Consider the following 27,938-nt stretch of genomic DNA (forward strand, 5'->3'; position numbering starts at 1 on the left):
AGCCTGCAGATTTTATATATATATCGCTAGGGTACATAGACTTGGCACCAATTTAATTTATGCTGGCCTCTAGCAAGAATGTCAATTAACACCTGAGTGATCTTCCTTCCATCATTAAGGATGATGATGAACTTTCATGATCAAAGAATAAGAACTTGCAAAGTCTAGTGTTAACTTTATTCCAACTTTTGAAGAAGTCGCTGCAGAAACTTAAGCCCCGAAAGAGGCTCTTTTCACTTGGAGGCTCTCCTAGGGAGATTTTTTTAAGCAGATGGTAGAAGTACTAATTCAGTATCTACATAGGATTTTTCCCTTTAGATGGAGGACTAGATAAATGCCATTAGATCTCAAAGCTCCTTTTATCATTGTTTTTCACCTAGAAAGAAAAGAAAATTTAAAAAAAGAAAGAGAAGAAAATGATTTTGTGTTGCCTTTCCCTCACCCCTTTTGATAAGAATTGTTCTGAAGCTGCTACTAAAGAATATTGACAACTATATTTTCCTTGTATTGCCTTGTAATCTGATGCTATAGCATAGCAAACATGGCAGACACAATCTCTGCCTCAGGCACCTGTCTGATACATGGATTTCTATCCATAAGAAGATGTGGAGGGAACAAGGCTATTCTGTTTGTGTACTGATATTACAACAACAATTGTTGTTGTAAACTATTAAGAGACTTGAGCTCTGACATTGAGTTTGGCTGTTTTGACAAGGTCTCTAAGATCCTAATGCTCCTCATAATGGACGATATCATGTACAACCAACTCTCCATCATTAGGTGAAATGAAGACAGATTTAGGTATTTAATTTATAGTGCCAAGTAGACTTGAGATTTCATGGAGGAGGTTCGTGGCAGAGCATGTCTCTTGTCCTCTGGGAAATTCTTAAACTCAGTAGTTTAAAAATAACCTTTGAATTTCAGGGAAAGTCATTTAGATACTGCTGGGTTAAATGGTTGTTTTTGCTAAGCACACACCTCAGAAGACAGGCAAATGATCATAAATGGCAGTAGAGAGGCAGCACTGCACTTCTGGGAAGCATAAAGTTAATCCGGTTTATGTGTCATCCTGCAACAGGATCAAGTTCTGTGCGTAGATGACAGTCAGTGGAAATCTGCCTCTTAAAGCCCACCAGTGGAACAAGGTGGGCAGTATCAAAAAGTAAGGGCAGCAACATCTGAGTTTCCGTCATACCTCCACTTACCTGCTTTGGCACTGTGGTGGATTATAAATGAAAGCTGGAAACTCAACAACTGGTATACAATGAGGTGAGGTCATCAGAAGCCTAGAGGATAAAGAGAAGCTTCCAAGACATATTGAAACATAGCATGACTTGGCTTTGGATTTCTAGAACATGAGAGTGTATGTTCCTAGTCAGGAACTCTCAGAAGCAGAATATCTTTTTACATATTGAGCCAAATCTAATCTTAGTTGCAAATGTATGCCAAACACCTGGCATGAGGTGGCTACTCAGTGGATAAGGCTGGCCACAAGCATAAGGTTTGTGTTTAGAGAGTTTTCCCACACTAATTATTGACAACCATGTGTATACATGACTTGTCATCACTTGCACCTGTACTACATTCCAGCATGAAGGACAATATGCTCCATGTTTTTCAAGTCCAAAAATCAGAAGTCCATATATACATTTTCTATGATTTACAGAGTGGAGGAAGAAAAAGAAAAGAAAAAACACCACATAAATCTAGTCATTCTAGGCTAAAGTCAATCCTAGGAACTGACTCTTGGTTGCCAGAGGGAGTTTTATGGGAAAAATGTAGTGTAGCTGGAGAAGTCAGACATGAAAGCTTTAACTCACTGTAGGAGCTGTTGAATCATTCTACACTCTACATGTGTCTGAGCAAGGGCAGGCATCATACCAATAGCATAAATGGTAGCACTGGGGTGGTTGTGAGCCAGGTCAGATCTTAAGGCCAAAGTGCTTTATTATTGGCTTTTCTTTACAGGGAGCCTGGTAACCGGAATATGTGCATGACCTATTGCATTCTTTGCTCAGAGGCAAAGGATATCTGTTCTCTGCATGTGGCTTCTTTTTAACTCCGGGGTGGAGGGAGGAAAAGCAAACAAAGTAGTAATCAGCCTTCTCTCTCCTCAGTGTCTTCTAGTCCTATTGCTATTGAACTCTGTCTTAACTGTTTTAATTGAGGCTTCCACCATAGCAGACACGTCCTTTGTGGGATGACTATTGGTGGGGCATTTGGGGATTTCATCACCTTTGGGCAGGCCTTTCCTTGCTTCTGCTTGAGGAAGGAGAAAGTGGGAGGAAAGGAAGCTCTAAGTGGGTAAATCTCAGATGTTGTTAATTCCTCTATCTCCCTTCTGATGACTACCTGGGCTGCCATCCTGAGGGGTACATGGTTCTTGGGTTTTGGTGTCATCATGTGTTTTAGCATGCTAGTCACACTCCAGAGCTTGGACTTCCTGACCAGCAACAGCAGTGTAGTGGTGACCTCAAAAAGGAAGTTGATATTCTTAATGAGAAACCAAGCTACTGTTGGCGGGTTGTTGAGGCTGTAGGCTGACAACAGTGACCTTCACCTTACCCTGCCCCTGCTCTAGAAGAAAAGGATCTAAGACTCACTGTTGGTAAAGATACCACTCAGTTAATTCTAATATCCTGACAATTATTTTGCCAGGGTGTGAATACAGAGGCACCTCCCCATTCCTCCCAACTTCACAGTTCCCTGCAGTCCTTCTGGGATAGTGAAGACCATTATTCCTAGGGAATCCTACAAGGGGAATTCCAGGTCAGGGAGCAGGACAGAGCCCTTAGCTTTTGTTGGAATACAGTTCGGTTCACTGTTGGGGAACCTTTCACAGTGACTCATTGTAGGTGCCTGATCTTTTGAGTCACCACTATTAAGGGATGCTGGTCATCCAGTGTTAATTATGAGCCCTTGATAGTTATACAGACTTTACAGACCATAAGAATAACAGGAGAATCTACTTGGAAGCTCACCATCCCCTACTTCATCCCCTCTGTGTATTATGTCCATTTGTGGCTCACTGTATACTTATGCACATTCATATGGATTTGTCCCTGCTGATGTATGTGTGTTTCTCTTCCTACCAGTGGGAGTTAGTGTTTCTATGTAGGAGTCTAGCATTGTACTTTTTAGTCAAGTCCTATGAGGGGCATTCTCAGGAGAATTAATAGAACAATTTGTTTAGAAAACACTTCCCACCCCCAGATGTCCCTAAGCAGACCAGGCTGATTACAAAAAAGGACTAATTCAAATCAGAACTCTTTGGCAAGTTCTCAGAAGATCAAATAGCCCAATTTCAGATTACACATTTGGGATCTAGGGAAAGGTATTTAGGCTAGAGCCTGCAAGATGGAGGTACTGGGGATGGGATGATAAAAGAGAAGAAGAGAAAGGAGGTTTGGTAAAAGGTTAAAAAGAACAACAAATAAGGACATAGCCCTGCCAGATGCCTAATTTCTCTTTCAATGTTTGCAAATGCCACACAAATAGCTCTTGCATTTGAGTTGTCCAGGTGGCTGGAGATCTATTTATTTTGCATTTAACCAAGGGTCAAAGGATCTTTGCTGATGTTTTTGCTTAAGGGTTCCAAATAAACTTTCTACCATGTTTATCTGGGTGTAGACTGGGGTAGAGGTGGTTTGTTCAGTACTTAAGTTATTTTTAGATCACCTTTAAGTCACTCCTTTGGAAGAAAGCAGCATTTATGTCCTGAAGGATTTCTGAAAAGAATACAGAAAAGCTGGGTTACTGCCCCCTCATTCCTGACTCTGAGAGAATTTACCACTGGGAATCCAGGCAAGTCACTTGGACTCTGTTTTCCCTGATCTCAAAGGGTTATTGTGCAAATGACCGGAATTGGTCAAACAGTGGTACAAACTAAGGCAAGGTATCAGAGATCTAGCTCTACCTCAAGCCAAGTTAAGTTTTAAGGGCAGATAATGACAAGTTAGTGGTTGGCAATATAAACTCATGGACTCTGATTGTCCTCATATGGAACACCTAAAACCAATGTCCTGCTGTGAGTCCCATTTTACTGAATTTCATTCATGTTATCTTACTAAAGTAGGTATGTCAAGCATTTGTTGTACAGTGGCCTCAAATCTCAATTTCTGTAAAACTATATACTGTTTCTCCTAGGAGCTAAAGAATTTTAGATTTTAGATTTTTTGCCTGTGTGTGACCACATAATTTTCAAGGTATAAATTTCACAGATTTATATAACACTGTATATATACTAGTCATGCTTCTCTATTTAGTTTTTCTAAATAGAAGACAGTATAATTTGAAGAGGAATTGTAACTTTATGAGCTATTTTCCCCTGTTCACCTCAGAGATAATAAATAAACTCCTGTAGATAATATATTTTGTAGCATTATATTCAGCACTAGGAGCTATATTTCTATAGATTCCATAGTAGTACATATACATTAGTAATTATGCATAAGCAATAAGTTCAAATTCTTCTAGTTAGGCCAGTGAAAACCTCCAAAGGCATGAAAGATAGCAGAAAGAACTTCATGGGGAATGTTTCTCCAAAGGCGTTATATAATAGGCATATAACAATATGATACCAAAAGCATGATTCATAAAAGTAAAAATTGATTAGCCAGATCTCATTAAAATGTAAAACTTTTGCTCTGTGACTTTATTAAGAGGATAAAAAGGGAAACTATAGACTGGGAGAAAATATTTTCAAATCACATTTCCAACAAAGAACTTGTTTCTAGAATATATAAAGAACTCTAAAATCTAAGTATTTAAAAACCAAAAAATCTAATTAGAAAATGGGTAAAAAACATAGACATTTCATCCAAGAGAATATACAGATGGCAAATAAGTACATGAAAAAATATTCAATATCATTAGCCATTAGGGGAATGCAAATCAAGACCACAGTGAGATGTTACTACATGTCTATTAGAATGGCTAAAACAAAAAAGTAGTGACACCACCAAATGCTACAGAGGATATAAAGACACTAGATCATTCATATATTGTTGATGGGAATGTAAAATGGTACAGGTACTCTGAAAAATAGTTTGGAAGTTTCCTTTCAAACTAAAAATAGTATTTACCATACAGCCCAGCAATTGTACTCTTGAGCACAGATTCCAGAGAAGTAAAAAATTTATTTTCAGGTAGAAATGTGTACATATATGTTCATAGAAGTTTTATTCATAATATCCAAACACTGTAAACTACCCAGATGTCCTTCAATGGATGAATGGTTAAACAAATCATGGTACATGCATACCATGGAATACTACTCAGCAATATAACTTTGATGAACCTCAAGGAGATTATCCTGAGTGTAAAAAACTAATCTCAAAAGGATACATTTTGAATAATTCCATTTATGTAACAATTCTGAAATAACAAATTATAGAAACAGAACAGATTTGTGGATGCCAGTGGTTAGGGATGGGAAGGGCAGAGGCAGCAGGGTGGCTATAAAAGAGTAGCATGAGGGAGTCTTGTAGTGATGGTACAGTTCAATATCTTGATTGTCATGATGTTTCCTCAAAGCTACACCTGTGATAAAATTGCAGAGCTACACACACACACACACACAACACACACACACTGAATTTATGTGTAACTGGTGAAATCCGAATAAGCTCTATGGATTGTACCAATGTCAGCTTCCTGCTTTTGATATTGTACTATAGTTATGCAAGCTGGTAATATGGGGGAGGGTGGGTGAAGTGTGCACAGGACCTCCTTGTACATTTCTTGGAACCTTCCTATGAATCTATAATTATTTCAAAAAAACTTTTTAAATGTCTAAAAAAACCCAAGAGTAACATTTTTTGAATGCTGTATATTTTGTTTTCTATGTAGGGCATACTTAATTTCTTTATTTTGTGTATTAAAAATAATTCCTGTCTATTAAAAAAATAATTTTCTGTCTTTTATGCCTAAATATAGCACAATATATTTTTAAAAGTGTAGCCTATAATGTAAAAAGATATTCTCTGGTGTAGGGATGTGATGGTGAAAATGGGAGGTACCTGAACACAGCTGAAACCAGAGTTTTACAGCCCACTGTTAAACTGTAATCGACAAATTTCATAGGGTTGTTTGTTTAGGATTTTGTAATAATCAGTCCTCAATTGTGGCATGACTAATCAAATATATTTATATTTGGCTTTTAGAGTGCGTTTTATACTTTCACTTAAATGTGGTTATATAAGCCCAGTGACTCCATATTCCAATCAGAAAATAGATGACATCTCATCTTAGACCCAAGCAAAGTACCCAACTAAGGCAGAATGACTGTCTTGAGACTTGAAAAATATATATTTCACATGTTTCTTAGCTCTTAGTTGCCTTAGGTTGTCTATTATGTGGTGAGGTGGTCTTGTGACATTTACCTTGAGGAAATTAATTAAGCATTTTGACTCAAGAAGCCTTTTTTAGGGTTGTAGGTTGCATTAGACGTTAGAGCTCAAGAAGAGAATAAAGAATGTTATCAATGGAGTTTCTCAAGATCCTTTGTTAAATTGTCTTAGTGAGACCCTGAAAACATTTTAACCCAGGAAAATGGTATAATTTTTATTTATTTATATCAACTTACTTAAAGGTTTATATCTAAGCTAATATATACCTACACACGTATTCTGAAAAAAAAAACATGTAAGTGGCAATAATATAAACTGAACAGAATCTGTAACACACTTTGACGTTCTTAAATGCTATTGAGAAAATATGACATTTTCCCGCACCTAAACTTGGAGAAGGAAAAGCACTCTAAGTGTACCTATTGAAGCAATGAGTTATGAAGATGATACCCTACGTCCTCGTTGCCTTTGTAGGATGCTGAAAGGATAAATCAGGCAGAGTGTAGAAAATATTGTAAGCTTCATGGAAAATGTATGCTTGATGTTTTTTTCCTCATACAGTAAAAGGTTTTACACACTGAATTCGGCCTTCCTGATACCCTTCACTGACATCTTTTCCTCTAACTACCGTTTTTCTCTTTGATTCTCCTATCCATTCACTCCAGAACCACCTTCTTTCATCCAAATATCCATATACCCACCCTCGTTTCAAGCTGTCAATCAACATGTCCTTTTACCTCTGAACATGCATTTTGAAGGACTTATATATGTGGGATTCAATTAGGAAATTGAGATAGACCAAAGGGCATTCCAATCCACCTCTGAGTCCTTGAATAAGGAGATGGTATGTGCATATATTCTACATATACTCTACAAAAAGATTGTCCTCTTTCATACTTACTCAAGGTTTATGAGGTTTTCAGGTTACATTTCCCTTGTTATTTTTCATTATGTAAGGTGCTACTCCTGGCTAAAAACCATGTGATTTTTTAAAAAAATCAGTGAATAATGAGCCTGGAAAAGTCTTACCATGCCTCCAGGTGAGAAAGACCTGGAGAAATTAAAAAGCCCATCAGTTGGGAATATCACGGTGGAAATTCTGCCCATCAGGAAAAGCACAGAGATTATAGGTAGACAGAGTGTTTTCTTATAGCTGATTTCTCTACAATAACCAGAAAGGGTTCATTGGCATGGACAATCTCTGCCTACTCTACACTCACTTGTCTATGTTAAAAGTGCTCTTAGTTTTCCACCAGTCTCATGTTGGTAGAGTAAATCTTTGGTTGCTCCTGTAGAATTGAGAGCTAAGTAGAACAAGCATTTCCTTTCTCTGCATCAAGGCTAAAAGGAGGAGAAGAAACTTTTAAGAAAAGTAAGAACAGCCATTTGGAGGGGATAGCTTAAGTATATAGGTACAAGTATATAGCCATGAACAAGGAGCTTAAGCTTTTGAAAGGTATACAGATAAAATGAGATTTATTTGCCAGTTTTCATTGTATAACTGTACATTTAGACTTCCCTTGAAAGCCCAAGGCACATAAATGGCAAAATAGAATAAGAGGGGGTTAGAATTTTTGCTTTAGGTTGGCAGAAATTGTTACATAGCTAGCTGTAGACTTTTGGGCTCTATCCAGTAAAGCCATAGGTCATGCTAGTTGGTGTGATGACACTCTGCTTTTAGTTGTTTGTTCTATGGGAAATGGTCTTGTGATACTTACCTTTATTTCATATAGCTAGTTTTGAGTTTGCAAGATCAGACCTCTAAAAGCTAGTCATTTCTTCCTACATAATTGGCCTGGAATTAGAATATGCTATCAGAATAGATTGCCACCAGGTAAATGGGGGTGCCTTAGTTATGGCAGATTATAGCAGCTCTTTGAAACTGTATTTCCCATAGTTGTGATTAATGGAATATAACAGAAGAGGATGTTTTCAACTCAGTCATCCTTTTGGTCCTTCAAAAATTGCCTTGCTGTTTTAATATAAACATTAGAGAAGATTAGATTCGAAATGTCTATGTGCTAAATTTAAAGAGGTACAAACACTTGGGTTCACTAATCCTAGCTGTTCTAATCACCACTTGTTTGAACACTGGCTTCTCTTCTAGACTTGAGTAGAACATTTCTCTTAACTTACCTTAAGTCTTCATACCTATAATCAGAAGCCCTTCTGATGTTCTAGTTTTTCTTTTTTGGGGGGTTGGGGGAGAAGTTCAAAAGTCCCAGCACTATGAGTATCTTTATGGGGACAGCAGGCACAAATTCCTCTACAGACTTAAATTTGATTTTCTATTTATAGGTTTTGTTTCCTTTCCCAGTGATCCCTGCTCTGTTATTCATGGGAGGGAGAGAGTCTGTGCTCTCATGGACTGATCCTTAAAATCAAAAGTACCCTAACCTCTGGTAGTAAAGACCCAATGGGTCTGGACTATTCATATATAAATGATGCTGTCGAATTTGGGGCAAAACACTGATTTCAAATTGAACCCCCCAGTATCCTGTTGAAACCACATATATACTCACACTTAACAAGCCTTGTGTTCCAATTTAGGGATCAAAAAATATTACCACCGTATCCACAGAAGGAAAAAAGAAATAAGTATTGAATTTATACATAGCACTAAGCACTTTCATGTATTCTCTTGATCTTTATTGAGTTGAATGTCATTATATGTGTTTTTGCAAATAAAAATGCTGAGGTTTATAAGTTAAATTACTTGCCCAAGGACACACACCTAGTAAGTGATGGAGCTGAGTTTCAAATCCAGGTTTTTCTGACTCCAAAATCTACACTTCTTTTTACTATACTTAATTGGCTTTTGCCTAAATATATATGCTTGAAAATATAAGAACCTTCATGTGTTTCCTATAGTAGCACGTGGCTTTTAGGAGCCAATTAATAGGAACATTCAAGAATATGCTTTCTCATTGTTCTCCCCAGGTGTGTTTTTCCTGCACTCAATTTCACTTTATATACATTCATCAAGTACCTACTATGGGTAGGTTGTGGCACTCTGGGCACTGTGCTGGTCAGATATAACTCAGCCTTATTTGTGATTTACCAAGTTTTGTGCTGTGGTTTACCTTTCTGACCTGCTCAGTTTTGAAATAATTTCTATTCCTGAGTCCAGGAGCTATCCTTGCAGTCTTTAATTTGGTAGGAGGTTACTTTATGGCCACAGACTTGAGCAATATTAATAGTTTTGTCTCTTATGTCTTGGTCTTCCCTTGGTGAAACAATGCCAAATGTTAGCATCTTTATCTGCAGTTCCCAGCAAAGAGATGGCAGCTTGGGGAAGTGACATGACTTGCTCACATAGCAGGTTACTGATGGAGTCCAAACTCCATGGAATTCAGAGTCCATTATGCCCACTGTCTCTCCCAGGTGCCATATTGCTGCCCATATTGCTCCCACATACAAATGTTTCTCTGAAAACTCCCAAACTGGATCATTCAGATTTCTTGTGGTTTTGGAAACTACCCCTTCTCTCACCTCAAATCAACCTCAAATCAACACTTACTTTCCAGGAAAGAGAGGCAATGTGTACAGTATAATGAGTAGAAATGTGTCTAGGCTTTCGAATCAGACAGATTTAGGTTGACAGTCATCCCCTTGGAGAATTTGGTTGACCATTCTCAGTTTCAGTGCCTTATCTGTAATATGAAGGCAGTAATACTTACCTGGAAGTACTGTTGTGAGTATTAGTACTAATGTATACAATGTGAGTAGCAGGATGCCAAGCCATAATGCACACTTCAGAAAAAGTGTGGATATCAGAATTGTGTCTGTAATAAGATACTTAGGAATAAACTTAACCAAAAACGTAAAAGACGTGTACACTGAAACTATAAAACACTAATGGATGTGATTGAAGACAACACAACCAAATGGAAATGATATTCCATGCTCATGGACTGGGAAAGCAAATATTGTTAAAATGTCCATACCACCCAAAGCAACCTACAGATCTAACAAGTACATTACTTTTTTTTAATTATTATGTTATGTTAATCACCATACATTACAGCATTAGTTTTTGATGTAGTGTTCCATGATTCATTGTTTGCGTATAACACCCAGTGCTCCATGCAGAACATGCCCTCTTTAATACCCATCACCAGGCTAACCCATCCTCCCACCCCCCTCCCCTCTAGAACCCTCAATTTGTTTTTCAGAGTCCATCGTCTCTCGTGGTTCATCTCCCCCTCCAATTTCCCCCCCTTCATTCTTCCCCTCCTGCTATCTTCTTCTTCTTCTTTTTTTCTTTTAACATATAATGTATTATTTGTTTCAGAGGTACAGGTCTGTGATTCAACAGTCTTACACAATTCACAGCGCTCACCATAGCACATACCGTTCCCAATGTCTAACAAGTACGGTACTTTTTATCATATGTATGAAGGGATGAAAGGGGCAAGAGGGATTAGCTCTGTCTCCATATTTCTCTGTGTATCAATTTTGGTGTTTGTTTATTGCTATTAGTCTGTTTCACACTGGACTCCCCCCTGCCACTTCCCCTGCTCCTCCCCTTTCTTAAGCAATCTGGTTTGTTAGGTCCTGTTTCCAATTAAAGGTCAGTCCCCTCACCCTCCCAGAGGACAATTTTGCCTACTGTTTATTTTTTGTGTGATTCAGGTCTAGCTGTCCCCCAGATCTTAACTAATAACCCTTCTCTTCACATTTTAGTCAGTGCTGCATTCTCCCCAGCAACTCTGAGCAGAGAGCTGCACACATTGATTAGGGCACAATCTCAGAGCTAATGAAATGGTGGCTGAGAGATGGTTCCAAGACCAGTGGGAATCCTATGCATCATTGGTGGGAAAACAAGCATCTTTTGTCATCTACAAGTCTGTGAATGATCGCTGCCATCCCCAGCGGCTCCTCCAATGCAACACACTCATCTTATTCTTATTTCTTTTCTATTCCTCTCTTCCTCCCCCTTTCCAGGCCTGTCAGCTTGAGTTATAATACCACTGATATCTCCCTTTCTCTCTCTCTTTCCCTCTCCCTTTGTGCATTTGTACTTTTCTGGATAAGCTATCAAGAGTTGAGCAGCACAAAATCTAGATGGTAACAGTCAGCCTTGCTCTAAGCCCTGGCCAGTGGGTGTTAGAATTTGATTACTGTAGTTAGTAGTCATTTAGAAGTTGAGTAGTCTTAATCCCTTAAATATAGCCTGGCTAGAGATGGGGGAGTAGTTTTACCAGATGTTTGCCTGCAGGGAGAAGTTGGAAAGGGATGCAGATCTGGTTGGTGTTTCAACAGGGAAATAAATGAAGGTCCAAAACTATAAGAAGGGTAGCAGTAGGTCTTAGGGTAAAGCATCTGAACGGGCTATGGCAAGTGGTTCCTGGGAGGAGGAGGCAGCAGTAACAGCAGCGCTTTCAGTCTTTTCTAGTAAGATCTTTGTAGAATGCTTTTGTTCAGTAGTTGTATGGCCAAGTTAATTTTTTAATTATTGCTACCAGGAGCAGTTCAGGTCAGAGAAAAATTTCCCTTTGGGCCCAGCATGGTATTACCCCCATTAACCATGAAGATGTCTTCTAATGGTGCACTTGATTATGCCATACTTCTTTACCAGAGGTGACGGTAGAGAGTTATACTGAAGGATGGAAGGAAAGGAATGAGAAGGGGAAATTAGACTTTGAAAATACAGACGACTAATTAAAATGATTTCAAATAACACCAAAAACAGAAAATGTAGAGATACAGTGAAAAAAGCCTTGTACTGGAAGTTAGGAGGCCAGGACTAATTTACCACATAGTGACCTTGGGCAAGCTACTTACTTCACTTCCTTGGGTCACAGTGTTCTTTGGAAAAAAGCCAATAGTATTATCTACCTTGCCTACTCCCCAGGGTTGTCTTTAAAGCCAAATAAGAATCTTCAAGATCTTTATAGCTGGTAAAGTGCTGTGTAAATTAAACAATTATTATCACCTTAATTACTTTAGCACTTCATATTAAAAACAAAACCAAAACTAAACCAAATAGCTGTGATTCACACCACAAATGTCCCCCCATATCCTGCCTCCTTTTGTCAAATGACATAGAATAGGGTATAACTTGCAAAGAGACCTGTGATTTAAACCTTTTTTTTTTCTTTCATTGAGGGAATAACTGGTTTTCCATGTCCTGTAAAACTCCAAGAGAGATTTTAGCTGTGCCATTTGTTAACCTACTAAGGAAGTTACTAAATTTGTCCAAGCCTCAGTTTCTCCATCTATATATATAAAACAAGGATTGTTACAGCGCCTACCTTTTAGGGTTGTTGCTGGGATCAAATAAGATAACCCATGTAACATGATTTTATAGTGCTTCCCACATAGTAAAGGCTTACCAACTGTTAGCAATTTACATTATTATTACCATTATTATTATTATTACTACTACTACCACCACCACTGCTAAGGAATCTCATCCCTGGTGGCCTTCTTTGGCATAGGTTTTCAGCTTTGTTACGTGGCCAGTAATTCCTCTGGAACCAAAGCCCACAATATAATCCCTTCCTTGACAAATTAGTGTCTCCTGCAATCACAGCTCTCCCCTCCCATCTCCCTCCATGTTTGGTGGGCTGTCAAATTACCATTACCTCCAGGTGAGGCAATTTTGCTCGGCCAGAGAGTCCTCTGCTCAGAGGCAGCTAAGGTAGGTTTAGGGGCTGACTTAAGTCTCCCATGGATCTGTCTCTTACCCTACCCTGAAGTCAATCCCACCCCTGAAGTCCTTTTACCTGAGACCTTGCTCCTGTTCTCACCTATCACTGGTGGGGCAAAGCGGACAAGACACACACACACACCCTAACATGCACACATGCCTCCCATTCCCCCCCACACACAGAAGCACTAATGAATTAATGAATTTCATCTTCCCTAGACCACTACTGCTGCACGAAGCAAGCAGAACCAACTGGTTCTAGTATCCATTTCTGTCTACCAACCTCATGATTTTTGTCAACACCACTTTATAAAGCTGAGAAAAAATAAAAATGAAAACTCACACATCCCCTCTTTATTATCTAACCACTTCATCCCAAGAGGACGTTAGTAAATATATTCTTAGGTCCTGTGCATGCCTTCAGATAACTGTCTGCATGGGGCCAGTTTGGCAATAACGCAATCTCCCCAACTCCCCAAGTACATGGGTTAGGTGATATGGGCTTGTCACACCCACATTATGAGAGACATTTGAAGCCATGATTGGAAAGAGACAGTTATTTTTAATAAAGACCAAAGCACAGAAAGCATCAACTGAGTCTTCAGTGCTTTGTTCTTTGAGTGAGTTGTAGCCAAATAAGCTACATAGTTGTATGTTTGCAAGGTTCCTTTGGCACTAGGTTGCAAGCACTTTAAAACACGATTAAAGGCTGAAGTCCCCAGCTTTAAGAACTTCTAGGTATGGTATAGTATGTTGTTACAAAGTATAAAAATATGCAAAATTTGGAATTATGATATTTCAGGCAACTCTCCAAAGGATTGTGATTTTTTTCTCCACATTTGTGAATCATTTGCAGTACATGGTCTACTCCAGCTAAACTAGTGGGAAATCTGCAGACATTACCAGCCCATGGCTTTTCCTATTGGGTGAAATAGTGGCCCCTATTGGGTGAAGAAGTGGACTAAAATGATTCTCAGTTTAGACCTGACACCCAAGCCAGAACATGGTGACCGGTTACTATGACTTGCACTAGTCACTTAACCTCTCTAAACCTCAACTTCTCCACCTCCCTTACAGGACTGTTACTATGGGCATTAAATGAAATAATGCATGTAAACCAAGGGCTAATAACAGGCCTTTGTCAGCCAAAAACAACTCTCTTCCTTTGGAGGGGAGTTGTTGAAGAGAAACTCAGAGAAGAAATCACTGCCCTGGCTGCTTCAATGACATCACCAGAGTCAGAACAGGAACCACTGGTCTCATAGGAGGTGGTTAGAATATCATGTGGCTTGGTGGTGGTATCCCAGAGCTGGAAGCAGCAGGGGGGGTGTCCCCAAGAAGAAACTCCCACAGAAGAACATATCCATCTTTGGTAGCTGATGGTCAGGTGAAAGGGTGGGGAATAAGGCAGTTGGAAGCAGTCATTCCTTATAAGTTGGTGGCACTACATAATTGGTGCCCTGGTCTCTGTGATCTTTGTTAACTTAAAGACCAGGGTCCAAAATTATCTGATATCTTTCATTTAAGGACCTTGTGTGACCACTTAACTTCCTTTTCTAACCATTAGCAACTGTGCTGTAGCAACAGAAGTCTTCCACTAAGCTCCCACTTACACCATTCCTTTCACTGGATTTCCTGCTTCTAAGCTTTTGGTTCTCCCAAGGCTCAAAAACAATCCTCTTTCCTCTAGTTGACAACTTTAGTCATCCCTGCATTTGCAGAGGAAGACCTAAGCCACTATTCTCCCCAAACTTCCAAAGCTCTGACCCAACCCTTCCTCTTGATCCAACTCTCAGAGTCAAGCTATCTTCCTGCTTGTCTCCTCGCATCCCTTTCCATGCTATCCTGCTAGAGCCCCCGAAACTATGAGCATGTTCCAGGAGGCACTTCCAATACAGAGCAAACTCAATGGCTGTAGTTATAGGGCACCTTCGCTCCCACTAAAGAATCAATGAAGATTCCCCACACCACTAAAATACAGTGGCCTGAAGCCCCAGTCCTGGTCCTGCCACTAATTTTCTGTTTGACTTGGATAAGTACAGTCCCTCTTAGGGATTTATTTTCATCATTTCTAACAGGGTGAGGAGGGAGAAGATTAGTCATTGCTAAGGTCAAGGTTAGCTCTGAAAATTAAAAGGCAGTTTTGTGGCAAGAGCACAGACTTTGAACTATATAGACCCCATCTTCATATCCCCACCCACAGCTAAGTTACTGGTCCCTTATAGCAGTGAAATAGCATGTTCAAGTCTGCACAGTTCAATGCAGCAAAACCAGCACTCAAATCTCTGTGTAGGTCTGGGAGGACTCAGCTGAGCTCGTCCCCCTTCCTGGTTGCTGCTGGTCCCACGGCAATTATCAAGAGCCAGGTTACTGTTTTCTGCACTTTGTCAGCCTGGGTCCAAATTACTCACCTCCTTCCCAACCCCCAAGCAATTAGTGGTCCTTACCCTTCCTAGGAAACTCCAATAATAGAAAAAAGAAAGGGAGAGAGAGCAGAGAGATTTGAGAAGACATATGTGTTTAGGCTTTATGGTCCCAGTAGACTAGTTTTAAAGTTACCAACCCTTGGTATTTGTCTTATCAACGTAATCACACCAGTGCAAAATGACATGTATATACAGAAAGTCACTGCAGTGTTGTTTGTAATAGAATAAGATTTTAAACCACTTCCACCAATAGGGGACTGTTTAAGTAAATCACATTATATCCATACAGTGGAATGCTATGCAGTTGTAAAAAGAAATGAGGCAGCTCAGTATGTAATATTGAAAGGACTCCATGATAAATTAGGCATAGAAAGTGAGAAACAAAACACTGTGCATACATGAAGGCAAAATAATACATGTATGTATGTTTGTGCATGTGTATAAAATATCTTTTGAATGATATGTTTTTACCTACTCAGAAAAAAATGTAGCATCATTTTCAACTTTATTTCACTAATAGAGAAGAGGGACATGGATGAGCATCTATAGTTCTTCCTTAGCACAGGAAGTAGTGGGAGGGATTTGCAGCTATAGTCCTTGCAGACCTGAGCCGTAGAAAGATCTGACTCCTCAGTGTTAGGGTGACCAACAGATCTTGGTTTTCCCATGACTCTCCTGGGTTTAGCACTGACAGTCCTGGGGAAACTGGGACAATTGGTTACCTTCGCATTCTTCTGCTGCAGCCCTTAACAGCCAGGGTTGCTAGTGCCAAGGGGAAAGCTCCCAGTAGTGGGATGAAAGAAATTGTGGCACAAGCCCCTGCCTCCACAATCCAGAAGAGACTCACACTTATAGAATGGCAGGCAAATGTTCTGTGAGATAGCCTCATCTAACAAGACAAGGAAATTGAGGCTCAGAGAGGTTAAGTGATTTGCCCAAGGTCACACAGCTAGTAAATGCTGGAGCCAGTCTGTCTGACTCCTGCCATGTCAAAAGGACCCTGGGGAATGTAAAGCTTTCAGTGAAACAGCAGGTCTGGCCTTGTTTAAAGCCTAAAGCACCCAGAGTTGCATTTTAACCAAATCAAACATTGTTGCTCTGAATCAACTTTGGCAGGCCATTTTGGGAAATGGCTTTCTTCCCATCACCTCCACCCCCAAAGCAAAGAGAAGAGATGTTCCAGGTTTTTAGGCTGAAGGAGCCATAGGCAGGAACCTGGCTTCCCCAGCTGTGCTCATAGTAGAAGTCCAGTTCTCACTTGAAGAGTGATGACCTACTCATCCCCCAACTTGATCCACCTCCCTCCCAAGAGCAGCATGAGAAAGTAAAACAGAAGAGCAGCCAGCTAATAACAGATAGTGGTACATGTCATGATGCTTGCCTACTCTTTGATGGGTTGGGGGTGGAATTCAATTTGGCTATGTAATAAGAGCTCCTTTTGCTAGGAAAGAGTAAAAACCTAAAGCCTCACCCATCAAAAACCCACTGAGCCACAGAAAAACAGACGTAGCAGATAGTCGCAGCTTTGGGGATTTGGGAGGAGCATAGGAAAAGGTCACAGCAGCAGCTGTACTTGCCCTTTCTCAATTAAGCAGCAGGCAGGTGTTAATTATATATGGGAAATTGGGCTGCTTTATAGACCCTGTTGAGATATTTTATAGAAGATGTTTAATAAATATGGGGCAAGGGAAATGCTTACCCTCACTACTGGCAATTAATTTGTACATGCTGAGTTGTAGAGCATCAGGGACAGAGATCATCTGTGCCAGGATGCAAGAGTTTCTGGGAATAATGGAGATTGGCTTATCAAAGAAGACCCGAAAGGAAACTGAAGCAGAGCTTTCCAAAGCTCTAGCTTCCTCTGCAAGGGCTGCTACAGTTTAGGCAAAGACATTTTGTGTAAACCTGAATTACCTATGCTTTGGTAGGTCCTGCATTCTTGGATCTGAATGAAGCTGATCCATCTCTGCGGTAACTGAACTCAACACCACACTCACTCCTACTACAAAACAGGCAACCTTGAGAGTTTAAGAGTAGACACTGCAGTGTTTCGGTTTTAACGTCAGATAGAACTGGCAGGAAGGAGTAGGAGGCTTGCCTGCAGTATGTTCCGGTTTAAGAAGCATCAGGTGTGTCACATGACATTTCAGTATGTACAAGGATCCTATGACCCTTCCTAACTCCTTCCTATCCACAGCATCAAAACGTTGCCACAGAAGTGTGGCAGCTTGGACCAAAAGGATTACGGGTGTGTTCCATTTTATGAAATAGTTGTATGCCTGTAAAGGTGGCCACCAAGAAAATCTCACATATAGAATCTTATTCCTCATTACCTTTCATAATAACATGAGAGATGCGTTCTTCTGACAAATATTTTCGCCCCAAGACACTGCAAAATCTCAGAAATGCAAAACAAACATTGACAATCTTATTTGAGAAGAAAAATTTCAAGCACCTCGATAATGTCTTAGAAATAAAAATATATGGGCAAGCCACTTAAACTGAAGTTCAGGTTATCTTTCATAGGGCAGAATTGAGTTAGATGCCTTCAATACCTACTTCAAAGAGCTGCTGAGAGGATTCAATAACAAAAGTAAAAGCACTTTATCAATTGAAAGTGCTGTATATATGTGAATTCTCATCACTTTTCTAGTCAATCCTGGACAGTCACTTAAAAAAAAAAACAAAAAAACAGGAGTTCTTTCCCACTATGGATTACCATTTGCCTCTTAGAGGGAAGCTCATTAACAGTTTTAGTACTGAATATTCAGAGCTGTTCATAGAACAGCTTTTAATCTTAGATATCTATGGTCTTGTCTTTCAGGACAAAGTTTGGAGATTAGTGTGTTCACTCTGTGGTGTGCATACTAATTAATCAGTCACTCCCTGTTTTCTTGTCATGGGCAGAGTAGTGGAAAGAGCATAGAGCCCACCAGCATTTTGTAATTGTGGTTCCTCAAGCAAAGTAACAGAAAACATCCAAGCCTCAGATTTACTTTCTGGAAATTGGAGGTACCACTGCACGGTTGTGGTGGAAGGTAATGAGATGATGTTATCTGCAAGCAGCCAGGAACTGGGAAACACTGTGTAAATCCTCTCATGGGATACAAGGGCTCTTCTTCCAAAGCCTCCCTTTGCAGGGTGTGTGTGTGCGTGTTTGTGTGTCTTCCAATTTTTGTCTCACATCCTTGTTAGGTTTAGTAGCCTTAAGCAGGTCAAGGTTTGTTTGCATGCACATATTTTATTGACTTGAGGCAACCCCTTGATTGAGTGATTTTTAGCTTCTGCTTGTTAAAATTGGGGCTGCTTATTGAGTTTTAAATAAAAAGTGGTTTATTTAAAAACAGGGGGATTGGGTTAGTAGGTAAGTTTCTCCCAAAGGTGGACAGAGTTGAAAAGGAAAAGAACTATAGGAACTTTACCTTTGTCCAACACAGATTTTGATATTTGTAGTTCAGAGTTGATGATATAGAGTCTGTGTTTAGAACTTAAGAAACTCTTATATGGCTTTCTAACCTTCATACCTACTATACATAAATCACATCAACATTTATCTGCTCCCACCATGGTAATATATATCTCATACGCAGGATCCTTACACACAGACTCTAAATTCATACACTGCAATCTCCTCTGACACTAGAAATACCCACCACTTAATTCACTTTGTCCTCTAGAGAAAGTGACAATAGTCATAGTTCAGAAATTGCAGACTGGTTGCTGTAGGTGGACTTTGGCCTGCATACATGTTTTGTTTGGCACTCAAAATTTTTTTTAAAAAATTAGTTAGTTGCTAGCATTTCAATATTACAAAACTTAACATAGATTTTAACTCGTATTGCCAGCTTGTCTTGAAAAATGGAATGAGCTGGTAACACTGGTCAGCATTCAATCATAATAATCACCTAGAATTTAGTAGCAACTGATCTTGGTCTCTCCAGTTACCCTACTAGGTCTTGATGAGCCTTTTGTTACCAACCAGCCTTCTATGGATAATGACTAGATAGCCCTGTACTTAAAGCTGTGCGTTCAAAGTGACCAGTTTAATATTATGGGACAGAGAGGAGATAATTGTGATTTGGCTGGTGTACCCAATGACAGGATATATGAGAAGATAGCCACTGTCTTGGTGGAATCCCTCATTTGAATCAGAAGGTAAACATTTAGAGCAATAAGCATGAAGCCTCCAAGGCTCTTTCAAATAATTCTCTGAGCTCACATAACTTTGTGTCTCTCTACATGAATTATCAGTCCCTCCTCCTCTACTCCCACTATCCTCATCTTTGAGGCAGGGAATGTGCCTGCAATTTCTTCAGCTACCCCAAAGGGCCCTGCCAAAGGTGGAGTCCATAGTAGAAGCTCAGAAAATATGAATGAAGCACTCTATTCAATGATACATGCACCACAAAGTCTTTTTTTCCTTTATCTTGACTATGACAAATGCTAGGTTCATGGAATGAGAAATGAAGGCTTTGATGACTTGCTGTGTCCTCAGATTAATAGATTAATTAATTAATTGGTTCACTGTGTCCTTGGGTGGATAACAGGATATCATTAATTAGCAAGGTGCAGGTAAGAGAAGAAAAGAGAACATTTCTTTAGTACCAGGAAGGGGAATTAAAGAGTGATCATTACTAAGAGTTGATAGAAGGAAGCAGCTGGGGAGAAGAGGCTGAATTCTACTTATTTCAATATTTCAAATCACCAGGCTCTGAGAATTTTCTGAAGGGCAGAAAGCCCAGAGTTATGGGAATCTTCTGGAGGAAAAAATCCCCCTCCTCATTTCTCATTACTATCTCATCCCATCATGCCACGCCTGAAAGGAACAGAAAGAGAAGAGAGCTAGGTATGGCAGCAGCAGTAAGAAGAATGTTGAAGTTAAGGGAGGCTTTAAAGAAGTGAAGGGAAGCTTTAAACTGAAAATGGAGGGAAGGGGGAAATATCCACCCAAAAACTGTAAAATAAGCTATTACAGAGGACACTGTATATGACAAAAATAAGAACAGTATGAGAAGCATTTAATAATCAACAGAGTAGAATAACTTGAGAAAGGAGCAGAAATAATGGCCATGGTTTCAATGGTTGGAGCAGTTAAAATTTTGAACTTTAGTCTTTAGCAGAAAGGGATAATATGACTGCTTGGGTATCATGAAGACTTAGTGTGGAAGAATATATGGCATAGAGGTGAGGAAGTTAGGATAGAGAAAATTAAATACCATCATTGAGAGTATATACTGTAGGCCACCAGACCAGAGAAAGGAAAGACTGATGTAATTGCAATGCTTAGAAAAGTTGTTTTCTCATTGATGACTCAGTTTCAAAAATTTAAATATAATTTCTCATTCTCCCTGCCAGCTTTTCCCTTCCCACAAGATCTTACTGTTCACTTTGTCTTGACTCTTTTGCACCATTTTTTTGTAAGCATCTCAAGGGTATTACAATAACCTTGAAACTCCCATAAATTATCAAGAGGACTCAGATAAACTTTCCTCATGAACCAACTTTACAATTGACATACAGAGGTTCTATAAGTACTATCTTATTGATTAGAGAATTGAACAGAGAGTGTAATAGATGTGTGTATATTTGGGAGAACAGGAGTAGCAAAGGATTGCTTAGATCAGGGTCCCAAGCTCAAATGCCTGCTGGAGTCAGGCACCCCAATCTGAAGGGAGCATCTGCTACTCTGTTCCAGCAGATTGTTGCCATGTGAAAATATAGGTTCACACTGTTACCAGATTTTCTGTTGGTTTTTTTTTTTTTTAAGAAACAGGAAACTTGAATTTTTCTATGAAATCTTCTTTTAAATATTATCAACTAATTAAAAACTGAAAAACACTAGGTAGGCCAAACAAAACACTTCCACAACCACTCAGTGGTGAATTCTAATTTAGATTATGGATGTAATTCATGGTAGAGCCTTGATTTGGTGACTAAAACTAAGCCTGGCTCTTTGTCCATTCAGTATGGGTTTAGTTCCAGCTTTGTGGATGTGAATATTTCTCCCAAATGGCAATCTTGTATGTTGGTTTGTATCCTATAAATGTAACCGAGAACTTCCTCAGGGTAAAAATAGTAAATAGATTCTATGCTTGGTTAGAGTCAGTCAGTTCAGTAAGTAAGTGAAAAAGTGACCAGACTATGAGATACATAAAGAAAATAATCAGAAGGTAGTTCCTTTTTGGTACTTGTTTTTCTTTCTCACCAGATAATAAATCCCTTGAAGGTCATAGTAAAGACTTTGGATTTGGTTCTGAAAATGTTAGGAAGCTATTGGAGTCTCGTGAGCAAGGAATGGATGTGATCCAACTTAATATTTTAAAAGGAACATTCTAAAACTGATAGGAATGGTCTAGAGCTACAACCTGGAGCTTTCCTGAATATCTGCCGTTGCTGAACTCAGCGTTTTCCCCTATTACTTATCCTCTCCTAGAAATGTTGTTCTTATATTTTTGTGTTCATGTCCCTCTTCCCCATCCCCTACCACCAGTGGAGATGTTCTCCGTGGTTCTTGGGCCAAATATCCTAAGGAATTTAGAGCCTATATCAACATGAATGTGTTTTCCAAGGGTAACCAATTCCTCTTCTGACTGAATTAACTTCCTTGTATTTTTGTCTGCCTCTCAGGCCATTTCTCAGATATGTGACAGAGATAGAGCCTTCCAGATACCTGATATTCTTAACTGAGAGAACAAGTGATATGATCTTGCAAATTCATCTAATTATTCAGCATTATGCTTTTATTTTTCAGAAAATACTGAAGGAAGGACCTCTGCTGAAGAACTGTAATTCCTTCAAGAGATGGAAGCTTAGATATTTTCTGGTTCGAGGACAAAGGCTCTGTTTTGCACACCATCCTGCAGTAAGAAAATATATAAGATATATAGAATATTTATTCTATAGAATATCTATATAATCTTGTCATTGGGTGAGTGGGTGGGGATGCCAGGAAATGTTTGTGAGGGGAAATAGGCCAATAGGTAAAGACATGTTGGCAAACATCAAGGTAGAAGTTGAGATCTTCTGTTTTTCCTTTAACTTGTCCTTTTGGGCCAAATGAGGGACACTTTTCTCTCCCTTCCCTTTCCTCTGTCCCTTACCTTTTATAGATTCCTCAATTAGCTTCTACATCAGAACCAACTACACAATTTGTGGTGCCCAGTACAAAATGAAAATGCAGGGCCCCTTATTTAAAAAGCAAGGAAAAAATGTCATTAAAGATATTAAAATATAAGGCAATGATTAGTCATGGCATCTTTTATTTGTTGTTTAATGTCATTCTAAGAAAAAATAAAATTTTAAATTATTAGTATTTTTGCCATTCATCTGTATATTATACAATGCCAGTTTTAAAAGCAAATATAAAAGCATTTAGCTCATATGAAAAACCACCAAAATTATATAATTTGTATTTAGTAGCTCATACACACATATATATTTTGTTCTCACCAGTATAAAACACCAGCTCAACTGTTTTTATTTCACATCTTGATACTTATACATTCTACTGACACCCTGACTGAAAGAAAAAGGAAATATGGGCTGCCCTATCTTTCCCTTTCCTTCAGTGTTACCATTTTCAGCATAAATTATTGGCTAATATAGGGAAGTAACATAAGTAAGAAAGAACACAATAGGGTGCCTTGGTTGTTCATATTTCTTAGAACACCATTGCCTTTTTCTCTGTTTGAGGCAAGTTCTAGTTTCTACAGAAAGTGTGGATTCTCAGGGCTATAAGCTCCCTTACTTACTCAGTCATAGATGTAACATGCTTACCTTGTACTTGCTTTGAGTCTCATTGAACTCCCACACATCATGGGTCCACTGGAATTCTATGCTCATGGGCATCATGAATCTAAATGGAGTGACAAGACATGGGGTGGACATGCAGATTGTGCATATCTCCTCTGCTTATGTTCATGAGTGATTGTCCCATTGGACTTCATTTCCAAAACATGTTCAAAGATGAAATTATTAAAAGTTTCAAGATTGTAACAGCAGAGCATTAAACCAAGTGCAGGGCCCTTCTGAACATGGGGCCTTGTATGAATGCACAGGCTACATACCAGTGAAGGCAGCCCTATCTGTATTCATAGTCCTGCTTTTCTTGCTGCTGGCTGGATGTTAGCTATTATAGCCAACATATAAGGAGACACAGGCCTCAAACTGGATAGGACTAGCAACAAAGTCAAAGGCTGCCAGATGATAAAACAAGAGCTAATAACTCCTATCTGCTCCAGTAGGCCCTTAGCTAGACCATATCCCATTATCTTCTCTAGCATAAACCCTTAGTTTTGAATATTTCTGAACCACCTAAGCCTTCCTGTAAATCCACATAAGAGTTTTAGGAAGAGTTGTATTTTGTTTTAGTTTGGTTTGGTTTTTGTATGTCACATGATATATCAACAAAAATCATGATGCTAAATAAATCCCAGCACTCAAGTCAAACAAATGATTGGCTCATGACTGCCAAAAATGTCTATTAGTGTGTGTGTGTGTGTGTGTGTGTGTGTGTGTATGTGTGTGTGTTTACCTTTTAGTATCTCTTGACATTATTAACCAGATGTTTTTTTTTCCTTCTCCCTCTTATCTCTTTCCAGTTTGCACGCTTTGAAACAATTGATCTGTCTCAGGTTGCCTTAGCAGAAAGCAGCTGTAGAAATCTTTGCCATAGTTTTTGTGTAAGTAATATTGGAAATGACTGAATGGGTAGGGGTGTGAGCTAGCTGAGTAGAGGGGTTGCCATACCCATGTGTTGCCTCCGGAGTTCAGGTTTCCCAAGCCTCCTTTGATCCCAAAGTGTGTGTGGAAATCCACTTAAAGTAGTAATGCAAAATGAGTGCTGAAGATTATTCATGTAAACATTTTCTACCAGCCCATTGATAGAGAGGGAAAAGTGATGTTCCTTATTCTCTATTACCTGCCTGATATAAAGCTGAACTGATTTCTGGGTGGTGGGGAGAATGAGTATTACAAAAAATCAATCCTCCTGGTGAAGTTGATTTAGAAGATTTATCATTGGGAGGTTTTCAAGAGACTGCTAATATGCTGTAGAACATATCAAGATAATCAAGCTACATGACACTCTCTCCTTTGATGAAGTAGATAAGAACCTAAATCCAAAGTGAAAACTACCTTATGCTGAGATTACTGATGAGAGCACCTCAAAGGAAGCAGAAGATTTTCAAGGGATTCAAGGGTTTGGCACTGCTGAAATGTCACACGTCTTTGCTTATTTAAGTGAATGGAGACCACAAAGCTCACTGAAAAATAGCAAGTCCATTGGCTCAGGAATTCTCCTACCCACCTCCTTCTAGAACTGTCTTCTCCCAGCCTCAATAGTGGATTATGGACACTAGGGTTCCTCTTCAGGAGGGTGATACTTAGCAGACTAAAGAGCTACAGGCCCAATACCCCACTTCTGTGGCTGGTCCACATTCCATTCTCTGTTGAAAGGAAAGCAGTAGGATATAAGAGGGGAGACCCTACTATCATTTCTCTCTCTCATTACATCACACTGACCTAGGGTAAGGTTGAGACTTCTGTTGACCCAGTCCCAAAAATCTCAGCCTTTGGGTGATGAGCATATAGGCTAATGTTTTCCGTCTTTATTCTAGAGGAGAAATACCAAGGACTAGGATGCCCCTTAGCCTAATTAAAACACAGAGGCACCATTGATCAGCCCCACACAAGAATGGGTTTGGACCAAAGGTGTGGCTGTTATCATAATTCCCACTAGATTCTATTCCCATCTATCACAGAATCATGCTGTGCTACATGCAGAAGGAGAAGGAAATTGCTTGCTGGTGTAGTGAGCTCTAGTTCCAAGATTTGGGGGGCTGGTAGTAAAGGCAAGTAGGGCCATTGAAGCAATCACTGATGCTGTAGCCATCTGTGTCCCTCCTGCCTTCTGGGAAAAGACCAAGTCCTGACCATGGCCTACCTCTGCTAGACCCTCAACATGGCTTTCTCATTATTCTTGCCAGGGTTCATATACCAACCAGGATTAAGAGACATAATGGTAAAGTTCTCTTCAGGTTGTCCTTGACTATAAGCAAGAAAGAAACTGGATTTTTAGACTCTTCACTATTTTAACTCTCCCCTCAAACAGAAAGAGGCAGACCCTGCTGAAGCATATACCCTTTTAGCATTTTTAAGTAGACAAAGCAGCAGTAAGTGAGTAGGATTTTCAGGCAACCTCACTGGAGTTATAGATGGTGCATGGCTTAGTGTTTAAGAACATGTATTCTGGAGTCAAAGAATCTAGATTTTAATTCTAGCTCAGCTTTCTACCTGCTAGGTGGCCCTGGGGCAGGTCATTAAACTCCCTTTGCCTTGGCTTTCCTTACTATGAAATGAGAAAAATAATAATGCCCATCTCATGGGTCATGATGAAGATTGAAATAAATAATATACATAAAGTGTAATAGAGCAGTGCCTGGCACATGGTAAATGCCATTAAAGTGTTATTTATTACTATTATCATTATTATTTTGGGTAGGTATTTGAGAATTTCTGTCTTACATTTAAGTGGCTCTGGGAATTTCTGCCTTACATTTAAGAAGTAGCTTGGTAGACCTGTCTAGTCCTTGGAGAGTTCACAGGCTATATTTGGGGACAAAGTTGTGGAATGTGAACCAGCTAATAATGTGACTTTTTGTTTAGGTGATCACACCACAACGAAAAGTTACCCTGGCTGCACCCAACCGGAAAGACATGGAAGAATGGATTAACGTCATAAAAACTGTCCAACAGGGAGAAATTCGTAAGGTAAGGGAAATAGTAGAGAATTCACACAACTTTCAGAAGTAAACATTTAATTGATTGCAATAGTTAAGCCACATTTCAAACAGAGAAATAATAAGATGGAAGTAGAGACCATGTGGTCAGGAATTACAGATGGATATCATTAGGAAACCTGTTTAGAACTATTTATAAAAAAAAGTAATTCACTCAGACTTGACCTTGGTAAGTATGTGGTTTAGATAATTCTGTACAATCCACTTGATATGTAGATGTCACTGTATGCCCAATGGATGAGGCACTCAAGATGTATGTGAGCAGCTAACTTAGATGTTCTTATGTTAGCAAATCTGCAATCAGCAGTTTTGACCTGGGTCTGCTGAGTGACTATAGTAACAGCTAACGAAACTGAGGCTCACAAAGAAGAAAGAAACAAAGATGAAACAACTACTCAGTAGCAATGAAATAACCACTCAGGAGCAAAGGCAGGATTTGGACCCAGGCTGTGTGACTCTAAATGACACTATGTCATTTTGCCTTTCTGTTCACTGTCCACCACAAAAGAAATGTAGGAGGAAGAGCAAGGAGCAGTCCTCTCCAAAGCTTAGCAGAGTTCTTCTTCTTAGTAATAACAAACCCCAAGCCACTGGTCCCTGCAGCAAATGTACACCATTCAAACTCTGGGCTATGCCCTCAATCCACTCTTCTGAAGGCCTACCATAGTTAGAAGTTATGTAAGCTTCAAGAGGGGAAAGATTTTTGTCATTTGATTTCTTATATCAGTGTCTGGCACATAGTAGAGGTGCAATAAATATTTGTTGAATGAATAAATGAATCTGAGGGTAATCATGGAGCCAGGGTTTAGAAAGAAAATGATACATGGTTCATCCTAAAGCAAAGTTCTGCTGTGCAGGTCTTGGAGATAAAGGGGAAGATGAATCCACCCTTAAAAAGAAGCTGATATTTTAAATAACTAGCAAAGGGTAGAGGATTATTAACAGGCATTTGGGATAGAAGAGTGGTGATGATGGGTTTTATAAGCAAAAACAATGCCATGGAAAAAACCATGTGTTCTCATTTCTCTAGGACTTCTCAGGCTTTTGACCACTTACTTTCATAGCTATATACTCTGCTACTCATGGGCTATGAGTACATGACAAGCTGACCGAACTGAGGCTTAAGTATCTTTCCACATATCAGTAAGGCCTCTCCCAGGCCTACATTGTCTATGCATAAATGAGAGATTCTTGCTTAGAATCTGATGATGGTCTTTCATGAAATGCTCTCATCATTTTACTCCTTTGTTGTTTTCTTCTTCCTTTCCTAATAGAGAAACTCATCCCATTCCTCCCCTCCACTCCCATTAAGCCCACTATGGCACAGCATTAGTGGTAGCTACAAGAAGTTGTGATTTCCATGCTCCTCTTCCATTATCATCCCTAAGGGCCAATTCCATTCCTTCCCTTGGTTTATCTCTATCCAAGCTGGAGCACTTCTCATGAAAGACACACTTTCAATTTGGCATAAAATTTTACATAGGATATTTTTAATTTCAATTATTAGTTTAGAAATGAAAAAGCTTCTAGAGAAAGCCGTCAGAGCGTTGATGTGCCATTCCTGATTCAACTGAATTAAAGATCTAGGAATTGACTACCTAGCATAAACTAGAAAGGAAAAAAATGATCTGCCTGTTTATTCTCTTGGAAGAATCATGTTTCAGGTTGCAATCACAACCTCTGTGAAGCTGTCCAGGGACCTAAATCT

General features: G+C 39.3%; 1 protein-coding gene across 1 annotated transcript in view; it reads left to right on the forward strand.

The window, feature by feature from the left end:
* Positions 1-27,938, forward strand: part of DGKK (diacylglycerol kinase kappa) — a 147,174-nt gene that overhangs the window by 20,607 nt on the left and 98,629 nt on the right. The window contains exons 2-4 of the mRNA XM_078064165.1: positions 22,183-22,293; positions 24,032-24,112; positions 26,097-26,201. Coding sequence (XP_077920291.1) covers positions 22,183-22,293; positions 24,032-24,112; positions 26,097-26,201 — 297 coding nt within the window. The remainder of the gene's footprint in view (positions 1-22,182; positions 22,294-24,031; positions 24,113-26,096; positions 26,202-27,938) is intronic.

Source organism: Halichoerus grypus, chromosome X, assembly GCF_964656455.1.
Source record: "Halichoerus grypus chromosome X, mHalGry1.hap1.1, whole genome shotgun sequence".
NCBI classification, from domain to species: domain Eukaryota; kingdom Metazoa; phylum Chordata; class Mammalia; order Carnivora; family Phocidae; genus Halichoerus; species Halichoerus grypus.